Genomic DNA, 20,076 nt, shown 5'->3' with positions numbered 1-20,076 from the left:
TAGAGACTCCTTGCTCATCGGACTCCTCCTCTGGAGTCTGCAATTCTTCACTTCCAGCCTGGAGATTTGGAAAGCAGAAAAGCTTCCATGGAGCCAGAAAGGACCTCGTGAAGTGCTCCTCATCACTGGGAAGGCTATCCCAACTGCTATAAAATGGGACTTGTTTCCATGGGCAGTTTCCATCCCAAAAAGTTAATATGTCTAGGATGGAGGGCAATACCAAAGGGCACAGAAAAATGAAAATGAAACCCAAAGGTATAAAAAAAGGGGGGTAGACTTGTGAGAAATAGAAAGTCCAGTGGTCCATTTTCAGAATACGTTATTTAGCTTTATAAATGTAAAATTACCAAAGATCTAAGAAAATCAGCCGAAGAATAAATAGAGCAAATGGTTACCAGCAGTTAACACCCAAGTAGGCCAGTTTCATAGCCCCTTGAGAGACAGGAGGTGAGGGGGAGCATCCAGCCTGACCAACAAAGATAAATTTTGTATATGCCAAAATGCACTCAATTCCAGAAAGGCCTTTCTACCACTAAGGAAGTTTAAAACCCAACAGGAGATGGTAAAAGCTAGGCGTTGTTCAGGAAGACTCTGCACCCCACAGTACTAGCCAATGAGGAACTGGGGAGGGACCCTGAGCATCAGGGGAGAAGATGCGGAGTATAACTACTCTGGGTGCCTGGGTGCAGACACCTGGTCTTGCAGACGGTCACAAAGCTCTGCTTTCCCTGCACCTTTTGTCTCTCAAGTCTATCTTCGGGTTTGGACAGGTGAGCATGTTTCTCACAACCAGAATCACCTGGGAGAAGACAGGAGCTGCCTGAGGCTCCCATGGGCCTGGAGCTCTGACATGTGTGCTCAGTGCCAGCAGCCCAAGGCAGGAGCAGTGGCATACAGGTGTGACCTGGGATGTACCAGCCACCCCTCTGGCACTCAGGTCCACAAAGGTCCACTCTGGGGCCTCCTGGTGCCACGTAGACCCTGAACAGCAAGTGCAGCATGAAGACCCTTTGCCTGTGTAGCCTCAGCTGGGAAAAGACAGCTCCATCATTGTGAAAGTGCCATTTGCCCTTCATAGCACCCTGTCCCAGCTCCTCCGGCAAGGAGATCTCTGGCTTCCTGTAGGCTCAAGCCCCACCCACCCCCATTCTCGGCAGGAGTCATGCTGCAGGCATGACTGTGCCCTCAGGTTTGTTCAATGTCCCCAGGGAAGGGAGGAGCCCACTGCCCACCTCCCTGTATAGGCAGGTGTATGGTTCACCCCTTCCTGTGCTCGGCTCCTTTGGACCAGCAACACCACGCTAGCGCTGCCAGGGAGCCCTGACCTCCACTATAGAGACTGTCACCAGCTGGCTGGGCCCAGCAGCCTCCTCCTGGTGAGACACAGACGATTGGCTGGCTCTGTGAAGGAGAGTACTTTGGGACAACAACCTACTGTGACCCACAGGCTTTTTTCTGTGAGGGGATGCACCACGGCCCTGCAGGGCCATGTTGGCTGCAGGTCTGGGGGAAAACACCCAGGTGCACATACTAGCTGTCCCTAGGACTGCCCTGAACAAAAGAACCCCTGTGAGATGTCCTTGCATGGTTCTGATCTCTTAAGGCTTCACCCCAAGGGGAGGCCTCCCGCCACTTGGCTAACACCCCTGCAATCCCTGGAGATGCCCAAGACCCCAGCCCCTACTCCATGAGTGGAGATTCAAGCTCAACCACCAGCCAGTCCGGTTCCCAATTGGGGACAGCAGGCAGATGACAGCAGGCTAGCTCTGGGTCTTCGAGCTTCTCACCAGGTGGGAAAGGCCCCAGCGGCAGGAAGCAAGTATCAAAGTGCCAAGTGGGGGGACTTGGAGCACCTACAGCCAGCATGGCCGGCCACTCCAAGGTCCTGGAAGCCACAGGCTCACTGCAGCAAGGCTCTGCTCAGCCCCTTGCTCTGCTGCTTGCGGCTTAGGAGCACATCACTCTGCAGCGCCCTTCCCAGAGGCAGCACAGTGGTGTCACCTTGGTGGCCTGTGATGCACCCAGATGCCCAGCCACGCCATGGGCCAGGGCCATCTTCTGTCTCACATGCTGTCCACCTCAAGAGGGACACTGTACAGGTACTCCACAGCACCGTACGTCCCCACTACCTCAAATGCCTGATTGCAACCCTGAGTCCAGTAAGGTCTGACACCTTCTCTTCCTCGGTGACCTCGATGACGTGCAAAGACAAACTACTCTTCTCAGTGAGAAAAGAGGTGCCTCTGTAATTTATTCCTAAAGGGACTGGAAGATGCTACAGAGGAAGTTCACTAGAAAATCTTTCTTAAGTGAGTCAAATCAAACAAGTCCTTCCGTCCCTCCTTTCTTCCTTTCTGTTTTCTGTACTGGGGTTGGAACCCAGGCGTGCTCTATCATGAAGCCATATACCCAGCCCTTTATATTTTGAGACAGGTCTCACTAAGTGGCTGAAGCTTCCCTTAAACCCGCTATCCTCCTGCCTCAGCCTCCTAGTCCCAGGGACTGCAGAAGTGGCCTCTGTGTTTCCTTTTATTCTTCACTGGGCAATACAGCTGCATCATCCATGTGATCTGAGCGACTCACCTTCAACAGAGGCTCCGAACACTCTACCGTGCTGGGGAGGAAGCGTGGGGAGCCTGCCCCTCAGGACCCACACTCTGGCAAGCAATCCCAGCTCCTAGTCAGCCACGGGCCATTTGTGGTTTGAAAACCCAGAGCAGAACAGCGTCCACGTCCCTGAGCAGTGTCCAAGCTGTACATCCCCAGTAGGTAGTGACAGCCGTCCCATGGCGGGTCTTCCAGTCCCCTGCCTTGGGCCTCTGTGCAGTGGTGGCTGGTAACACAGCTGAGGCCACTCTGCTCCTGACACCAGTGGCTGAAATGTCACATGTCCAAGAGACTTGCTGAGCCCCAGCAAGGACCAGGGAGGCAGTGGGTATAGAACAAGGCCATTATGATTATGCCCTTTTCAAGAGATCAAATTCCCCAGGAGGGAACGGGTAAGCAAGTGAAAACGGGTGTGGAGATGACTCCACAGGCCACCTCTCGGATCCCTCAGGAAGTGTGGCTGCGGTAACAGCCATGTGTGATGGGAAGAGGCTCTTCTCCATACCTCCCACCACGGGCAGACCAAGTGGCACCCCTTCCTTGAGCAGGAAGTCCACAGGGGTCTGCTCCTTCTGAAGGCAGTGCTGCATGGAGGCAATGTTCTCTGCTGATGGAGTAAGACCCCTGGGAGCTCCAGCCAACCTCAGGGGCCTGGAACAGTGAGAGCTGGCTGCTGCTCTTGGGGCCTCAATCACCAATTAAAGAAGCACTGAATCTGCAAGCTGGCCAGCTGCTGTGGGATGCATGGAGGCTGCCCAGGCCACTCTACCTCCCACATGCTCCCTAGGCTGCCATGGACCCCACTTCTGAGGGACTGCCAGTGCTGGTGGCACCTAGTATGGCCCTCAGGTCACTGTTGACCCCTCGTTGAGTCTTCCCTGGCCCTGGTTGCTGGCTCTGCCCTGATGAGGCAAGCTCTCCTGTGAATCTGCCCAGCCCCTGCACTAGCACCCTGGCCTCAAGGTGAACACAGAGCCATGGCAGTCATCTGGACACTCAGGTCACAAGAGCCTAGACCAGGGCAGGTCTTCACAGAGAAAACTCCCCTGCAAGAGGAGCACTGAGAACATGGAAGGGCTATCCTGTCCCATCACTCAGGGGCCCCGCACAGAGCATCCCCAGAGTAGCACTCAGCCCTCTTTCAGCACTCCAGTGCAGAAACTTGAGGGAGAGCCTGGCCACAAGGCACTGAGCTGATAGCAAGTCGCCAGCCTCCTGCAAGACCTGTGCCAATGGTGCTTCAGAGGCAACCTGGAAGAGGCATTAGGTCCACTCTCAGGCTGACAGGAATGAGCCCATGGGAGAGGCTGCCAAGCCCGACCTGTGTCAGAACTGAGGATGAAGGCCAACATGCTAACACCTGACCTCCGATGTCTGAAGATGCGTGACAGAGCCCACTCTGCAGCTCCTAGCCAGGGACACAAACTGCTGCAAAGCCCATCCCACCACTGTGACTGGAGGGAAGCCAAACACTGCTGATGCCTCCTGCAAGGAACAGCTGCGGGGTCAGGTTGAAAAAGATGGCTTAAAGTAGACCAAAGATTCTGGCGGTGTCCCAGCTGTCAGCACACGTGGCACTCTCCAAGGGCTGCAGAGTAAACAGCCAGGAGGAAGGAGCCAGAACAGGGACAGGTCTGCATCAGTGCACAGGCGGCAGAGGCCGGGCAGGCTCACTCCCTCGGCATCTCTGCCTTTCCCTGGACAGAGGACCACGTTGGTGAAAGGGGCATCTCTAGGCCTGGTCCCGCCCAGGGGTGTGTGAAAGGGGCTTCCCCAAGTCTGACCCTGCCCAGGTGTGGCCCTGGCCTAGCTAGGGGAGCGGGGAGGGGGACACAGCACTGGTCGACACATGCTGCCCTGGTGAAAGATGAAGGGAAGCTGGACATCATGGCCACTGTGCTGCTTACCTCGGCAGCCAGTCTACCCACATGTGCAGAGCTGCCTGCTAGAGCAGCTGTGGGGAATGCAGGCTGCAAAGGTGGAACCGAGGCACGATCTGGGAAGGGCAGAGCTGAGCAAGGGGTCTGACCACAGGGTCCATACTCCACATGCACCTGTCTGAGCTCAGACTCCTGTATGGTGAGGCCCATCCTACCTGCCTGAGGTGGAAGTTGGAGGTGGAGGGGTGGTGCAGAGGTCTATGTGGGGACCAAACCTGCCCACCACTGTACCACCAGTCCAATCCACGCACTCTGTCCTGACCTGTCAGTCTCCACACTGGACACCCAACAAATGCAAGCCTGACCTTTGGGCAGAAGCCCATCCTGCTGACAATGCCCTTGAGGCTGGGCTCAGGTGAAGGGATGCAGGTCTGTGGCTGGGAGGCAGGGATGCCCAAGCCCAGCTGCAGGACCCTAAGGAAAGGCTGGCTTAGGGTGGGGTGAAGGGCCCCAGGCCTGAGTGTCAGAGCATGAAGGCAGAGGTGCCTGCTTCTCTGGCACCTTCCACCACCATTTCCACGTCTCATGGGGCCAGTTGCCTCTGTGTGGCAGGCACCTGCACAAGAGGCTCCTCTCTCCCATGCATAGAGAGCAGAGCTCCCCACACAGGCTGGAGTCTTTGCAAGCGTCAGCAGAAAGTACCAAGTGCTGTTGCTAGGGACTCACCAGCTATGGCCCCATGCAAGGCCTGCCTTGACTTGGGAACAAGCACCTGTGTCTGCTCCAACCCACCTCCAGAGCCAAGGGGAAAGGGCTCTAACCCATCGACACACCATTCCCACCCACCTCCAACATGGGGAGAACTCAGCTTCTAGGGCTGGGGTTGAGGCTCAGTGATAGAGCACTCGCCTAGCACGTGCAAGGCCCTGGGTTCAATCCTCAGTATCACATAAAAATAAAAATAAGTAAAATAAAGGTACTATATCCAACTAAAAAATAAATATTAAAAAAAAAAGAACTCAGCTTCTAAATCCATTCACACATGATTTTAGGGCTACCTGTTAGTGCCACTGTGGAGCTATCCATGGTAGCTGGTAAGTCAGCTGCTCATACGCTCACACACTTGCACCTGAGAGATCCGCAGCCAGAGGCTCTGTGCGTATTCAGCGAGAGGGTCCAGTACAGCCTGGAAGAAGAGCAACCCAGGCGCTCCCCACACCTATCCGCTTCCTGCCTGGACCCGAGCACCCCTCCTCAACCACCAGCAATTCTGGCCACGCCGCGCGCCTGTCTCCTGGGCTCCCAAAAGGCCCTCAAGACCCACTGAGGTTGCCCTGCCACCTCCACACAGCCAAGGAGATGCCAACTGTCACACATGACTATAGAACAGCTCTCTGCATCGGCCTTGCTACACCCAACTCCTGCCCTTAGAAACTCCCCTCTTTCAGGAGCCAAAAGAGAAGACTAGACACAAGGCCGATTCCAGGGATTTCAGATTGCCTACAGGCACCACAGCACCACTGGTTATAAAGGACATGCTTCCACTGTGTCCTGCCTAGGCAGCACGGGCCACTGCTTCCTCCCTAGGAACCGTGGGCACTGCTTCCTACCTGGGCACCTGGGCCACTGCTTCATCCCTAGGGACCGTGGGCACTGCTTCCTCCCTGGGCACCTGGGCCACTGCTTCATCCCTAGGGACCTGGGCACTGCTTCCTTCCTGGGCACCTGGACCACTGCTTCCTCCCTAGGGACCGTGGGCACTGCTTCCTCCATGGACACCTGGGCCACTGCTTATTCCCTAGGGACCGTGGGCACTTCTTCCTCCCTGGGCACCTGGACCACTGCTTCCTCCCTAGGGACCGTAGGCACTTCTTCCTCCCTGGGCACCTGGGCCACTGCTTCCCCCCTAGGGACCGTGGGCACTGCTTCCTCCCTGGGCACCTGGGCCACTGCTTCATCCCTAGGGACCTGGACCACTGCTTCCTCCCTAGGGACCTGGACCACTGCTTCCTCCCTAGGGACCTGGACCACTGCTTCCTCCCTAGGGACCTGGACCACTGCTTCCTCCCTAGGGACCGTGGGCACTGCTTCCTCCCTGGGCAGTATGGGCCACTGCTTCTTCCCTAGGGACCTGGGCCACTGCTTCCTCCTGGGCACTATGGGCCACTGCTTCCTCCCTAGGGACCTGGGCCACTGCTTCCTCCCTAGGAACCTGGGCCACTGCTTCCTCCCTGGGCACCTGGGCCACTGCTTCCTCCCTAGGGACCTGGGCCACTGCTTCCTCCCTAGGGACCTGGGCCACTGCTTCCTCCCTAGGGACCTGGACCACTGCTTCCTCCCTGGGCACCTGGTCCACTGCTTCCTCCCTAGGGACCTGGGCCACTGCTTCCTACCTGGGCACCTGGGCCACTGCTTCTTCCCTGGGCACTATGGGCACTGCTTCCCCCCTAGGGACCCTGGCCACTGCTTCCTCCCTGGGCACCTGGGCCACTGCTTCCCCCCTAGGGACTGTGGGCACTGCTTCCTCCCTGGGCACGATGGGCATTGCTTCCTCCCTAGGGACTGTGGGCTGTTCTTCTACACAAAATACTCAGGACAACAAAGGCATTCACTGCACTGGGTCCATGGAGGACCACTGCCCACTTAGAGTGCTCACACAATGCTCCAAGGCCAGGACAGAGAATCAGTCATAGGCAGCTTTCCAAACCTGTATCCTAAAAGCAGAGTCCTGCCCTGTGAGCCATGAAGGGGAAGAGAAGATGGAGCCTGGTCACTCCCAACAATGGAGCAGCCCTCCTCTAAATCCCAGGGCCTCCGGAGGCAACAGGCCCTACCAGCCTGCCAGGGATGCGTTCCCAGGAAATGCCAAGTCTGCAGGCCATGCACAGCCCACGCTGGCCTCCTCAGTATCTCCTTCCTCATCCCACCCCCCTCAGATTGTTTCACTCTTCCCCCAGAGTTCATCTACAGCCCTGCGGGACCCCTCTGTCAACCCCCATGTACACAACCCCCATCCCCACCCCAGTGGAACTACCCCCAACCAGCACACCCCTCTCCCAGAACACCCTCAGCATGGCCCAGAGACTTCCCACGACTCAAAGCTAACATTCCTTAGCATGACATCTTGTTCAATTACAGGGACACTCACCAAGCAGCTACTCAGGACAACCCTGGGCCGGGGTGGGGATGGCACCAAGAGAGACTGACACAGCACCCACGATGGGAGCCATAGCCGCCTTGAAAGGATGGATGAGTCCTAAAGAATAGTGTCAGCGCGTGGGCACAACGGGCTGCTCCTGCAGTGCCATGCCACCCTCCTCATCTGGACAGAGAGCACAGGGGAAGGGCTTACATGTCCACAAGCATCCCAGAGGTGACCCAGACTGGGGCAGAGGCCACAGCCCTAGAGAAAGCGGCTGAGAACCTCTGGAACAGGGAAACCTGTAACCCGCAAGGCAGAAGCCGTGACCCCTGCTGAGCACCACAGGAGAAGCCCATGCTTGGCCACATGGTCAGGCAGCCATCACAGGGAAGGGGCCACCAAGCCAGACCTCTTTCCAGCAGTCCTGGCTGGCCAGCAGCTGGCTCCCTCACAGCAAGCCAGGAAGCCAGAGCCTGGTGCTGCCATAGCTACACAGGAGACGCTGTGGAGCCAGCGCAGAGCCAGCACACCTGCGGTGACAAGGCAAACAGACAGCTTGGACAAGCAGAAATGCAGCTCCAGGTCTGCAGTTGGGGGTGGGGGTGGGGCCTGGGATGCATCTCCAGACAAAGGGGGAAACAGAGGAGGTGAGGTGAGAAGGGCTTCAAGTCAGGCAAGTGCTGCTAGGAGGGGCAAGAGCCAGACCTGAAGCAGATGCAGGGGATAGGAGGGCTGGACTGCACTCTGTGGCTCTGCTCTCAGGGGAGGTAGACACAGCCAGCTCTCACATGTGTGCCCCGAGGTCAGTCCCCAAGGGGAGGGGCAGGGATGACCTCCACCAGGATCGTGGGGAAAACACAGAGAGAGTCAACAGAGCGTAGGCTGAGAGCGAGGGAGAGCAGGAAACGCGGGCAGGTTGAAAAAGCCCCAAACTAAACCGGGACATGTATTAGCAGGGGGGAGCAGGACGAGAATGGAACCGCAGGTCAGTCAAAACAAGGACAGGCTGGGCACAGTGGCCACGCTTGTAATCCCACTACTTGGGAGGCTGTTGCAGGAGGATCACAAGTTCAAGGCCAGCCTTAGCCACTTAGCAAGGCCCTTATCTCAAAATAAAATAAAGCGGCCTGGGGTGTAGCTCAGTGGTAGCTCATTCCTGGGTTCAATTCCCAGTACAAAAAAAAAAAAACCAGTGGCACGGTGGCACTTGCTAGTAAATTGATGGCCAAAACAGTGACCTAAACCAGTCACCTGGCCAAGCCCAGAGCCCCTGTGGAGCGAGGCACTGGGGGGCGGGCACAGAAGCAGGGAACTGGGCTCCTCCTGCCCGACAGCAGCCAGGGGAAAGGAGGCGGGGCAGCTCCTCCAGGGCAGAGGACCAGGAAGGAGGCTGCAGGAGGACGTGCTGGGGGCTGGGAGCTCTTTCCTCTGCTGCTCCTCATCCTCAGGGCCCTGCAGAGGTTGGAGGCTGAGCAGTCACCAAGTCAGCGCGGGCAGGGGAAATGCTGGCAGGGAGGCGAAACCAGGAGGATCACAAGTTCCAGTCTCTCTAAGTCTCTGAAGAAAAAAAAACTGATAAACTAGGGTACAATGGCACACACCTATAATACCAGTGGCTCAGGAAACAGGCAGGAGGATTCCAAGTTCAAGGGCAGTCTCAACTTAGCAAGAATTTAGTGAAACTCTGTCTCAAAATAAAAAATCAAAAGGGCTGGAGATGTGACTCAATGGCTAGGAGCCCATGGGTTCAATCCCTAGTACCAAAAAAAAAAAAAAAAAAAAAAAAAAATTAAAGACAAAGCCAGGTATGGTGCTGCAAGTCTATAATCCCAGCTACTCAGAAGGCTGAGGCAGGAGAATTACAAAATTGAGGCCATCCTGGGCAACATAGTGAAATCCTATCTCCTATCTCAAAAAATAAAAAGGACTAGAGGTGTGGCTCAGTGGTACAGCATCCCTGGGTTTAGTCCCCTGACCCAATTAATCAATCAATCAATCAATCAATAGGTCAAGGATGGTCAGATCAGGATGAGAATGGAATGTAGATCCATCCTGCATGACCACATGCACTGCTAACCGTAAGGCTATACAGGAAGAGTTCAAAGAAAAAAGGTAAAAAATGTACCAGGCAAATATTACTATCCAAAAGAAAGTTCACCTCCTCATCAGAGTCACGTTACGTCTAAAAGCAGTATAAGACCCAGAGGCCACATGAAGAGCTCCAAACACCTGGGAGGTATTAAAACCCTACACACATGTGTGCCTAATGACAGCCTCAAAGTGTACAGAGAGAAGCAGAACCTTCCTGCTTCTGAGATAGGAACAGACGTGCAGGACACAGTAAAGCAAGCTTGACCTAAAGGACACACAGCCATCACTGCACCAGCAACACCAAACACACACTGCTCTCAGGTAAAAACAGAATATACACAAAAACTGACATCCTGAGCCACCAGGCAGAGACCTGCTTTCATGCTGACCCTCTTCTCTGACTACAACATAACTGAATTAGAAATTAATAATGGGAAAAAGAAAAGAATTGGAAAAGCAACTAAAAAACACATATGTTTAGATATTAGGAAAGTGAAATACTCCATTAAGTTGAAGAAGAAATAAAGAAAATTTTTAAATCTTATAACCTGAATGATATTTCCTAAAAAGGTTGTAAAGTACAACTAAACCATGAACTTTTTTCGGCGGAGAGGATATCAGAAACTGAACTCAGGGGCACACGATCACTGAGCCTCATCCCCAGCCCTATTTTGTATTTTGCTTAGCACCTCGCCATTGCTGAGGCTGGTTTTGAACTCACAATCCTCCTGCCTTAGCCTCCCAAGCTGCTGGGATTACAGGTGTGCGCCACCACATGCAGCTAAGCCATTAATTGTGAGAGCACGTGTAGCTATAAATGCTTATGTGGAAGGAAAAAAAGAGGAAAAATAATTAGTATGTTATTTATCTTAGGAAATGAGGGGTTGGGGGCCAGGTGGTGACCGAGTACATGCCCAATAAGCTCGTGGCCTGGTCCAATCCCCAAGACCAAAGAGAAGAAAGACAGCATTAGAAACAACAAAGCAAAATAAACCCAAACAAATCAAATGGAAGACAACAGAGAACTAATATTTATTTTCAAAAACTGATGGGCCCACAAGGCACTATGGTATGTGACTATGATCCTAGTGACTGAGGCAGGAAGATGGCAAGTTTGAGGCCTGCCTTGAGAGACCCTGTTTCAAAATAAAATAAAAAGGGTTGAGGGGTATACCTCAGCAGTAAAGTGCTCACCTGCCATGTGCAAGGCCCTGCTTTAATCCCAGTACCCCCTACACACACACACACACACACACACACACACACACACACGCCCAAATTGGTAGAGCCTTGGTCAGACAGATCAGGAGTAGAGGTCCACATGCGTGAATAACCATCGTAACCAAGTTCACGGAGACTGCACTACAGACCAGCAGACACCAGGGGACAAGAATACATAAACAACATTATGCCAGTAACCCTGAAAATCTGGACAAATTGAACAAATTATCAGAAGACTATAATCCAAAACTAGGGGAAAAGGCATTCTATAGCCATTAAACACGTAGTTAAACTTTCCACAAAGAAAGTCCAGGATCGGGATATTTCATAGGTGGATTCTCCAGACATTCCTGAGCAGACGACCCCAGCTAAACACCAGCGGTGCCTGATGCAGCAGAAGGCCCAGGTCCACAGCTCACAGTTGGAGATAGTGGACACCACAGTCTGCCAGGCCAGACAGGAAGGCTGCGACTGGACAGAACAGCATGTCAACTCTACTTGAGGTAGAACAAAAGAAGCCAAGGCCACCAGCAGAGCAGCGACAGCCAGGGCAGTGAGGAGAGAGGGGTCAGAGGGCGGGAGACTCACAGCCAATTCCCCATCTGCAAAAGACAAGACACATGTAGAAAAAGCAGATCGTGTATAGGGAAGGCACGGGGTTAAAACAGTCAGATCACCTGAAGTCCAGGGCACACGGCCAGCCTGCCTCACCCGGTGCCCACCCAGCGAATAGTCTATGCCTGGCAGGACCTGACCCACAGAACGTGGGTAGAGACGAGCACCTTGCTGCTTCCCTGCCCACTCCTGGCCCTAACGGCCGAACTTGCTCCTCCATGTAGAGGGCTCAGGGGAGCAGAGCCACAGAGGGAAGGAGGCTGAGGTCCTTCCCTCCCTCCTGAGGAGAGCTGACCACCAACCCAAAACAGACTGAACTTGATGGGAGTGAGTAATGAGCACCTTCAGCTAAGCTGCTGAGACCTGGGAGTTCAGTGCCATTCATGGCTTGTGTTCCTTACCTATTGTGGCTTGGGGTAAGTCACTCATCCTAAGCCTCAGTTGCTATCTGCAGGATGAAGTTAGCAGTACAAACACAAACACCAAGAAAAAGAAAAGAAAATCAACTGAAGGCCAGCCACAGGCAGAACCCGGCTCAAAGAAACAAAAAAAGTTCTAAATGCTGGCAGCCCACATGAGCTGGGGCTGGGGATGTGGCTCAGTAGTGAAGCACTTGCCTAGCATGCCCAAGTCCCCAAGACTGCAAAGTCAATCAATCAATCAGCTGATCTTTTCACTCCAGCAGCAAGTGATGAAAAGCTTACTTTCACTGTAATACCAAGTGCCAGCCTGCAGGAGTAGGTCCAACCCAAGATCTGCACGCCTGAGAGCAGGTTCTACACTGCTCTCAGGACAAGCACTGAGGACGGAACCCTCAGGACAAGCAGTGCCACTCCTTCCACCTGCTCTGGGATCAGGGACTCCCACCACAGAGCACACCAGGGCGTGTGCAATTCAGTGACTGCAAGTCACTCGGGCACTTGAAACCCTGCCTCCAGTCACAGTCCCCTGAGGCCAAGATGAGTAACACACCCAAACACAGAGCAAAAGCCATAAAAAGCTTCCAGAAGAAACAGAAAAGCATCTTCATGACCTTGAGATTGCTTACTCAGGACACAAAGACCACTAACTGCAACACTGGACTGCACCAGAACTTGCTCATCCACAAAGGCCATGTGCTGGGCATGGCAAGGAGGCTGAGGCAGGAGGCTCCTGGAGCCCAGACCAACACCAGCCTGGGCAGCCCAGCAAGACGCTGCTCTAGACAAAACCCACCACAAAGAGAGGAGAGGCAAATTGTAGCCAGGGTAGAGCACACGTAGTCCATGCATCGGATACCACGAGACCCACAATGGCCAGGCAGAGACAAGCTTCTCACACCTCACAAAAAGGAAGGGCCCACAGCCGTGAAGCAGTGCTCAACACAAGGCAGCCCACTGAGAAGCATGTCACAGCCACAGAACCACTAAAATGGGAACGCACAGCCCGGACTGCTGGCAGGATGAGAGATGGTTCCTATCTCGGAAACTGGGGCTTTCTTAGGGTCAGTCACACCCACCCCTGTGGCCAGCTGTTACCAAGGAGAAGTAACAGCCGTCCATAAAAAGCCCCATACAGCAACAGCACAAACGCTTCCAACAGTACCAGCCCAACTGGAAAGAGCCCCAGGCCCACCAACAGGTGCAGCCAGACCAGGGGCGTCACTCTTCACAAGAGAACACTGTGGCACAGGGAGAGGAACCGGGGCCCATGCTGCATCAGCCTGCATCTTGATCCCACCCATGTGGCCTTCTGGACAGCTGGCGCTGCTCATGGGTGGAGAGTGGGAGGCACAGGCCCCTGAGGGTTCTCGGTGCCTCCCACAAGCACACACCTATCACTACTCAGTGCATGCGGAGGACCCAGCTCCTGGCGCTTGAATGCATCTGCAACACCTTCACTCCACAAGCCAAGAAGCAGGCAGGGTCTGCAGATGCCAAGACGCATGCCAAGGAAGGTGCATTTTGTGAGCACACAACATTTAAAGATTAATCAGTGAACCTCAACATGAAAGGAGATCCAGTAGGAAGTGCAAAGGCCCACGATGGCTAAGGCTCTGTGGAGGGCAGGTGGGTACAGGCTGTACGGCACAGGGTCTCAGGGGCACTCTGGGCATCCCAGCAGGGGCAGGGACACTCTGGGAGGCAGGTGCCCCCCACCCATGTGCCACAGCACAGCCACAGAGAAGGGATACAGCTGGAGATGCTCTCAGCCAGCAGTCACTGGACAAACACCAGGACATTGGACCCTTCCTCCTCTGTGGGCTGTCATGGCCCCAGGGCCCTGGCACAAAGATCCCAGGGGACAAAAACTCTCCTGCTTCCTCTAGAAAACCAACACAGGATGACAAACCCCAGGCCAGCCCCAAAGGCACATCCAGGGCAGAAAGACCCTGAAACTGGATGAGCACTTCCACACTGGCGGCTGGAAAAGGAGCTCCGTTTCCTGTAGAAACTGCTGAGGACCAAGTAGGAAAAAAGAGAAATGAAAACAGCAGAGAAACGAACAGGATTTCCACTGACAAAGAAACAAAATGGCCTAGATTCATAATCAAAGAATAATATTAAAGTTAAAATCATGGTGCCTGGCACCATGGCACACACCTGTAATCCCAGCAACATGGAAGGCTAAGGTAGGAGGATCACAAGCTCAAGGCCACCCTGAGGAACTTAGCAAGACCCTGACTCAAATAAAAATAAAAAGGGCTGGGATGTAGCTCAGTGCTAGAGTCCCTGAGTTCAATCCCAAGAACCAAAAAAAAAAAAGGAAAGAATAAAAAAAAAAAATCACAATACCATTTCACACCCACCACATTTTCAAAAATTAAAAAATCAGACATGCTGGGCACAGCAGTGTATGACAATGATCCCAGTGACTCGGGAGAATGGCAAATTTGGGGCCAGCCTCAGCAACTTGTAAAAAATAAAAAGAACTGGGATATTCAGTGGTAAAGCACCCGGGGTTCAATCCCCAGTACTGCAAATAAATAAATAAATAAACAGAATAAAAGTCAAATGTGTGTTGGCAAGAACGTAGAGCCACAGGGGTCCTGCCCACTGGTGGGACCAGAGTGGACACAGCTCTGGAAAGCCTCTGGCAGGACTGCTCAGCAGGCACATGCCCACACCTCTGATCCACACTCGAGGCAGGTCCACAGGAAGAGACTCACACAGGAGACAGGCTCAAGAACATCTACAGCCACAGCCCCAAACTGGAAAGCAGCCAAAGGTAAAGGGAGGGAAGAAGAAACCAGGGGTGCTTCTGGGGAATACTATGCAGCAACTAACACATCCACAACCACCAGCACAGGTACAGCTCAGAGAGCTGAAGACTGGGCCAGAACCAGAAGTGGGAAAGACACAGGGCAAGGATCCACCAGCATAAAGTGCTCAGATGAGCAGTACTAACCCCCAGGTCATCCAAGCACAAGTGCGCAGGGGTGCCAGCAGAACCCACTGGACAGAGGACAAGTAAAGTTGCCATTGCATCTGAGGAGTGTGCACCATCTGCTCTGCCCACCCAGTCCCCCCACCTGCACACTGCAGAGCCAGCCCAGCACCTAGAGCTGCCCTGCTACCTATCCTAATCAGCCTCTCCTGCCTTGCCTCCACAGCTTCCCCTCTCAATAGCAGCTTCTAGACCTCTGACGAACAGAGCCAAGCTCCACAGTGGAGCTGATAAAACACCTGGCCCCTCCTTCCCCCTCACACTCCCCTCTGCCTGAGGTTAAAAACTTCAATACTAGGCAGGCATGGTGGCATGCACCTGTAGTCCCAGCTACTCAGGAGGCTGAGGCAGGAGGATGGCTTGAGCTCAGGAATTCAAGACCAGCCTGGGCAACACAGCAAGATCATGGCTCAAAAAATAGGCAAGCAGGGGCTGAGGCTGTAGCTCAATGGCAGAGCACTTGCCTAGCATGTGTGAGGCACTGGGTTCGATCCTTAGCACTACATAAAAAACTAAATAAATAAAGGCATCCTGTCCATCCACAACTATAATTTTTTTTTTTTTTAATAGGCAAGCAGGAGCTGGGGGTGTAGCTCAGTGGTAGAATACTTGCCTGGATTGTGCAAGGCCTGGGTTCAGTCCCCAGTACAACAAAATGCATAATACACTCCTGCATGTACACTTTGCCCCTCGTTTGGGGAGCCCAGGAGGCTGCTGGGGAGGCACAACAAAAGCATGCCCTGCTAGAGATGCAATAGGGGAGGTCGGCAGGGAGGGGAGAGGCTCAGGGAGAGCCAGCAGCCAGCAATGGAGGTCCAAGGGCTGGGGTTGATGGCAGTGAGGCAGTTAGAGAGAGTGAGGGAATGAGAAGGTCAGCACGGCCCCTGGTGAGGAGTCCGATGCTGGGGCAAGGCAGGCCTGGGAGTCACTGCTGATTTTGGTTTTGAGGCAAATGCTGTTCTTCAGGTCCCCCAGGGACACCAAGTCCTCCAGGAGCCTCACCAGGTGCAGGAGTCCTGCTGAGCACCTGCCTTTCCTTTCCATAAGGCACCAAAGCCCTGGGGTCCTAACCCCAAGAGGGCAAACCTCATCCTCTGTATCCTCAACACCATGCTCAGAAAAAAACTGTTGAAGGAGCCAAAGCAGAGTGCAGCAGGCCCATCTGAAGCTCACCTGCAGGCGAACACAGCTCCACAGAAGCAAGCCCTCTATTCACTCCTGGGGTCTCCTCGATGGCACACTGGCCACATCTCGGGCGGATAGCACTCTTGAGATGCCCACTGGGAGGTCCACTCGCCCTCACCTCTCCCTAGGGAGAAGCCTCACCCCACCTGCTGCCCCCTCGCCTGGAGACTGCCTTGTAGGAGAGCTCTGTGACCCCTCAGCCTGGGAGCTCCTGCGCAAACCAAGCAGAAGTCACAAAAGTTTCAAGCTGTGCGGAAGATGTGGGGGCAGCGGCGCTGCAGTCCACGTAGAGTGTGGCTGCTCCCAGCGCTGGCCCCTGGGTAAACCTTGTCCAGTCCTTACCACAGGCCGAGTGGGCGGTCGCCTACCGAGTGAAGAAGGGCAGGGAGCCTTTTGCAAAATTAACAGCTCGAGGCAAAGAGCAGTATTGATTCAGAAGTCTCTGCAAGACCAGGCACATGGCCACACAGGTAAGGAGAGGACGGACCGCCCGCCCCGCCCCGAGGGACAAGCCGGACAGACGGCGAAGCTGGAAACCCTCAGCACAGGGGTTACGTCGTGATCCCAAGTTTGCGCGTCCTCGGGACACTGCGCCCAACGAACACTCCCAGGCCGCTGAGGTTTGACTGTGCCTCCGGACGCGACGGGAAATCTGTGGAGCCCGGAGGGGAGGGCTCGCACCCCAAGTCCACTCCGCGTCCCGCACCAGGAGGCAGGTGTCACGGCGCAGCAGGCTGGGCTCGAGCCAGGCGAGCCGCAGGGCCAGCGGGCCGCGCAGCGCCTCGAGGGCAGTGGCCCCGCAACCCGGGGGCGCCCGCTCAGGGGCGCGGGGTCCCAGCCGGGCTGCAGGCCCCGGCGCGGGCAGGTGCGCGCGGACAAAGCGCGGCGCGCGCGGGCGGCGTACCTGGGCACGCAGCTGGGGCTGGAGCCGTCCACCTCCCAGGTGGCGAACAGGTTCATGGGCACCGGCGTGTTGAGCGCGCCGGGCGCGCCGGGGAGGCCGAGGCGGCCCCGCTCGGCCATGGCGCCGGCCCCGCCGTCCCTCGGCGGCCTGGGGCTGCGCCGGCCGCGGGCGCGCGGCAGCGGGCGGGCCGGGCGCGCGGAGGGCGGCGGCGCGGTCACATGGCTGCCGGCGGGGCCGGCGGGCAGCGGCAGGCCCGCGGGCGGCGTCCAGACTGCGGCCGCGCCCGCCCCGCCGCGCGCCGCCGACGATTGGCCGGGCCGGCCGGGCTCGCGCCCCGCGCCCAATCGCTGCCCGCCGGAAGTGAGGTGCCGCGCGCGCCCGCCGCCAGCCTCGGGAGCGCGCGTCTGCGCACAGGCCCCGCCCGGCGCGCGCCCGCCCCGCCCCCCGGGACGGCCTCGAGGGCCGCGAGGGACCCGGGCGGAGGGCCCCGCGGGGTCCGAGCGGTATTCTGCCTGCTTGCCGCACCGTGGCGCCCCCGAGGACGCTCATTGTCCCCCGGCTGGCCCCGTGTCCCAGCATCGGGGTCCCAGCGCATCCCCCCCCCCGCACCTCCTGAGCCCTGCCGCCCCGCGTGTCCCCGCATAGCCCCCTAGAGCGCGGGGTCCCCCTCACGCCCTGAAGACGCCACCCACCCGCCCATGTCCTCTGTGCCCCGCGCCCTGCGCTGTGGTCGCAGGGCTGTGGCAGGGCCCAGGCGTGACTGTTGCGGTTCCTGCCAGCTGGACACCTGGGTGGCTTAGCCCGGGACTGTCCTCCTCGGCATTCAGCAGTGCTTTTCTAAGTTTTTCTTGAGACCCTGAGAACAAGTCTGTACGTAAAGGGCAGAGTCCCTCCTGGCTGGGGATCGCAGTGCCAATAGGAGGCAACCTCCAGAGCGGCCCGGGGAACCGAGTGGGCTGGGACCTTGGTCAAGGCCTGTGGACAGGACATCCAGGTTCAGGGTCATCCCTTCCCATCCTTTTGGCGTCCTTTTGGTGCTGTCTATGGTCAAAATCAACAGACTTAGGAAAAGCTTTTCTGTCATGTCTTGTTTCTTTGTATCCACAGCTTCTCCTACTCCTGTCCCTGTGTTGCTGTCTACGTGCAGTTTTATTGAAACAATTCCAGCCCAAGCCAATCAGCTTTGAACCAGCTGTCTTTCCCTGTCCTTGGGGTTTACCACAGCAGTCCACTGTTCGCATTTTCTCCAGCAAAAGCTGGTGCTGCTGGCTCCCTCTGCAACTCCAGGATCTGAGCTGCAAACAGCTGCGAGCGCTTAAAGCCAGGGTCCCACTTTGGAGAAAACAAGGGACCTGTGTTTCCCACATGGTCCCCGCTCCTTCAGGGTGGTACAGCTGAAAGCCATGAGAGTCTGTCTGACTGTGGCCAGCTGACTGGGGTATTGTCTTACACTGTGGCCCTGCTGGGGCCAGCAGAGTGCCTGTGGGACTAGTACCTAAGAGATGGGGGCTGTGTTCAGAGAGGCACAGCAGCCCTGGTGAGGACAGGCTGCCTTTGATGTGAGGGCAGAGGACAGGCATCCACTGACTTCAGCACTTGGCATGCAGTGTGGGGACAGGACGGGGGTGCAGTTGCAAACAGATGAATGGGCCGCCTGACGCATCGTGTCTGTGTGCGCCAGGCAGGCAGTACAGCCAGGATCCAGGGAGGAAATATGGGGTGATTAGTGGTGCACATTGGGGCTTGCCACCAACAGCCACAGTTGAGCCGTGCCCCTCCCCTGTGCCAGGCACTGTTGGAGTCCTCAGTGCCCATCCCCACCTTACAGAGGAGGAAACTGAGGCACTTGAGGTTCTGCAACTGCCACAGAAGGAGGCAGGGCTTGCCTGGCTCGGTGATTGCTATGGTGGAAAAGTTTAAATTCTTCTCAGGGCAGAGACAGTCTGACTACCAGTGCTCTGACCCTGAGTGACAGCCCAGCCTGTGTTTAAACTTTTTTGTTTTTTAATTTTTGAGGCAGGGCCTTGCTAGGTTGCCCAGGTTGGCCTTGAACTTGCAGTCTTCCTCCTGCTTTTGCTCCAAGTAGCTGGGATTACAGGAATATTCCACTGATGAATTATTTGTTTGGGTTTGGGCACTGGGGATTGAACCCAAGGGTGCTTTACCACTGAGCTACATCCCGATTCTTTTTCTTTTCTTTTTTTTTTTTTTTTTTTTTTTTTTTGCCTCTCAAGAGACAGGGTCTCACTAAGTTGCTATAGTTGGCCTTAGACTTTCAATTCTCCTAGACTGGAATGTAACTCAGTGACAGAGTGCTTGCCTAGCAATTACAAGGCCCCGAGTTCAATCCCCAGAACTGGAAGAAAGAAGGAAGGAAGGAAGGGAGGGAGGGAGGGAGGGAGGGAGGGGAAAACTTGCGATCCTCCTGCTTTGGCTGCCCAGGTTGTGCTGCCACATCCTGATGTTCTTGTTGAATTAAAGCTGAAGGGTTCCAAATGGTCATAGGACTTCATCAGTGATAAAGAGCAGAAAGCCCAAAACCCTGGGTGACGGGGCTAGGCAGAGGTGCCAGCTCCTCTCCTGCAGTTCTACCTGTGGTCACAGGGGTTCCCTCAGCCTGCCCAGCAGGACTCGGGTGTTTCTAGCTGGGTGCTGTGGCCTATGGGCTCCTTGGAAACTCATTTATCAAATCAGTTTAAGGCAAGATGACATAAACTCGTTGTGGGACATGCAGCATGGGGCAGATGTGGTCCCTGACTGAAAGGGGTTCCCTCTGAAGCACAGAAACCACAGGAACCTCATTGTACTCTAAGGGTGGCAGGAGCACCGCATAGTGAGAGGACAATTGCTGACCCTGGGACTTCTGCTGCCCTCCTGTGGGAAGGCCCATGCACTCCTCTGCTGTTCCTCTCTTTCTTTGTTCGAATTCGTTAGACATGGCAGCAGAATGCATTGTGATTCATAGTACACAAATGGAGCACACTTTTTCATTTCTCTGGTTGTAC

General features: G+C 55.4%; 1 protein-coding gene across 8 annotated transcripts in view; it reads right to left on the bottom strand.

The window, feature by feature from the left end:
• PACS2 (phosphofurin acidic cluster sorting protein 2) overlaps nucleotides 1-17,273 on the bottom strand; it is a 69,868-nt gene extending 52,595 nt beyond the window's left edge. For 2 of the 8 annotated variants that reach the window (XM_081288926.1, XM_081288930.1), the window contains exon 1: nucleotides 17,072-17,271. In XM_081288926.1, coding sequence (XP_081145052.1) covers nucleotides 17,072-17,190 — 119 coding nt within the window. In that variant the 5' untranslated portion in view covers nucleotides 17,191-17,271. Of the gene's footprint in view, nucleotides 1-17,071 lie in introns of all 8 variants that reach the window. The other 6 variants (XM_081288927.1, XM_081288925.1, XM_081288928.1 and 3 more) reach the window with 4 other exon arrangements.
• Nucleotides 17,274-20,076: the final 2,803 nt, after the last annotated feature.

This window comes from Spermophilus citellus (genome assembly GCF_964194105.1).
Source record: "Spermophilus citellus genome assembly, chromosome: 4".
Lineage (NCBI taxonomy): Eukaryota > Metazoa > Chordata > Mammalia > Rodentia > Sciuridae > Spermophilus > Spermophilus citellus.
This window is presented reverse-complemented; position numbering and strand designations above follow the sequence as displayed.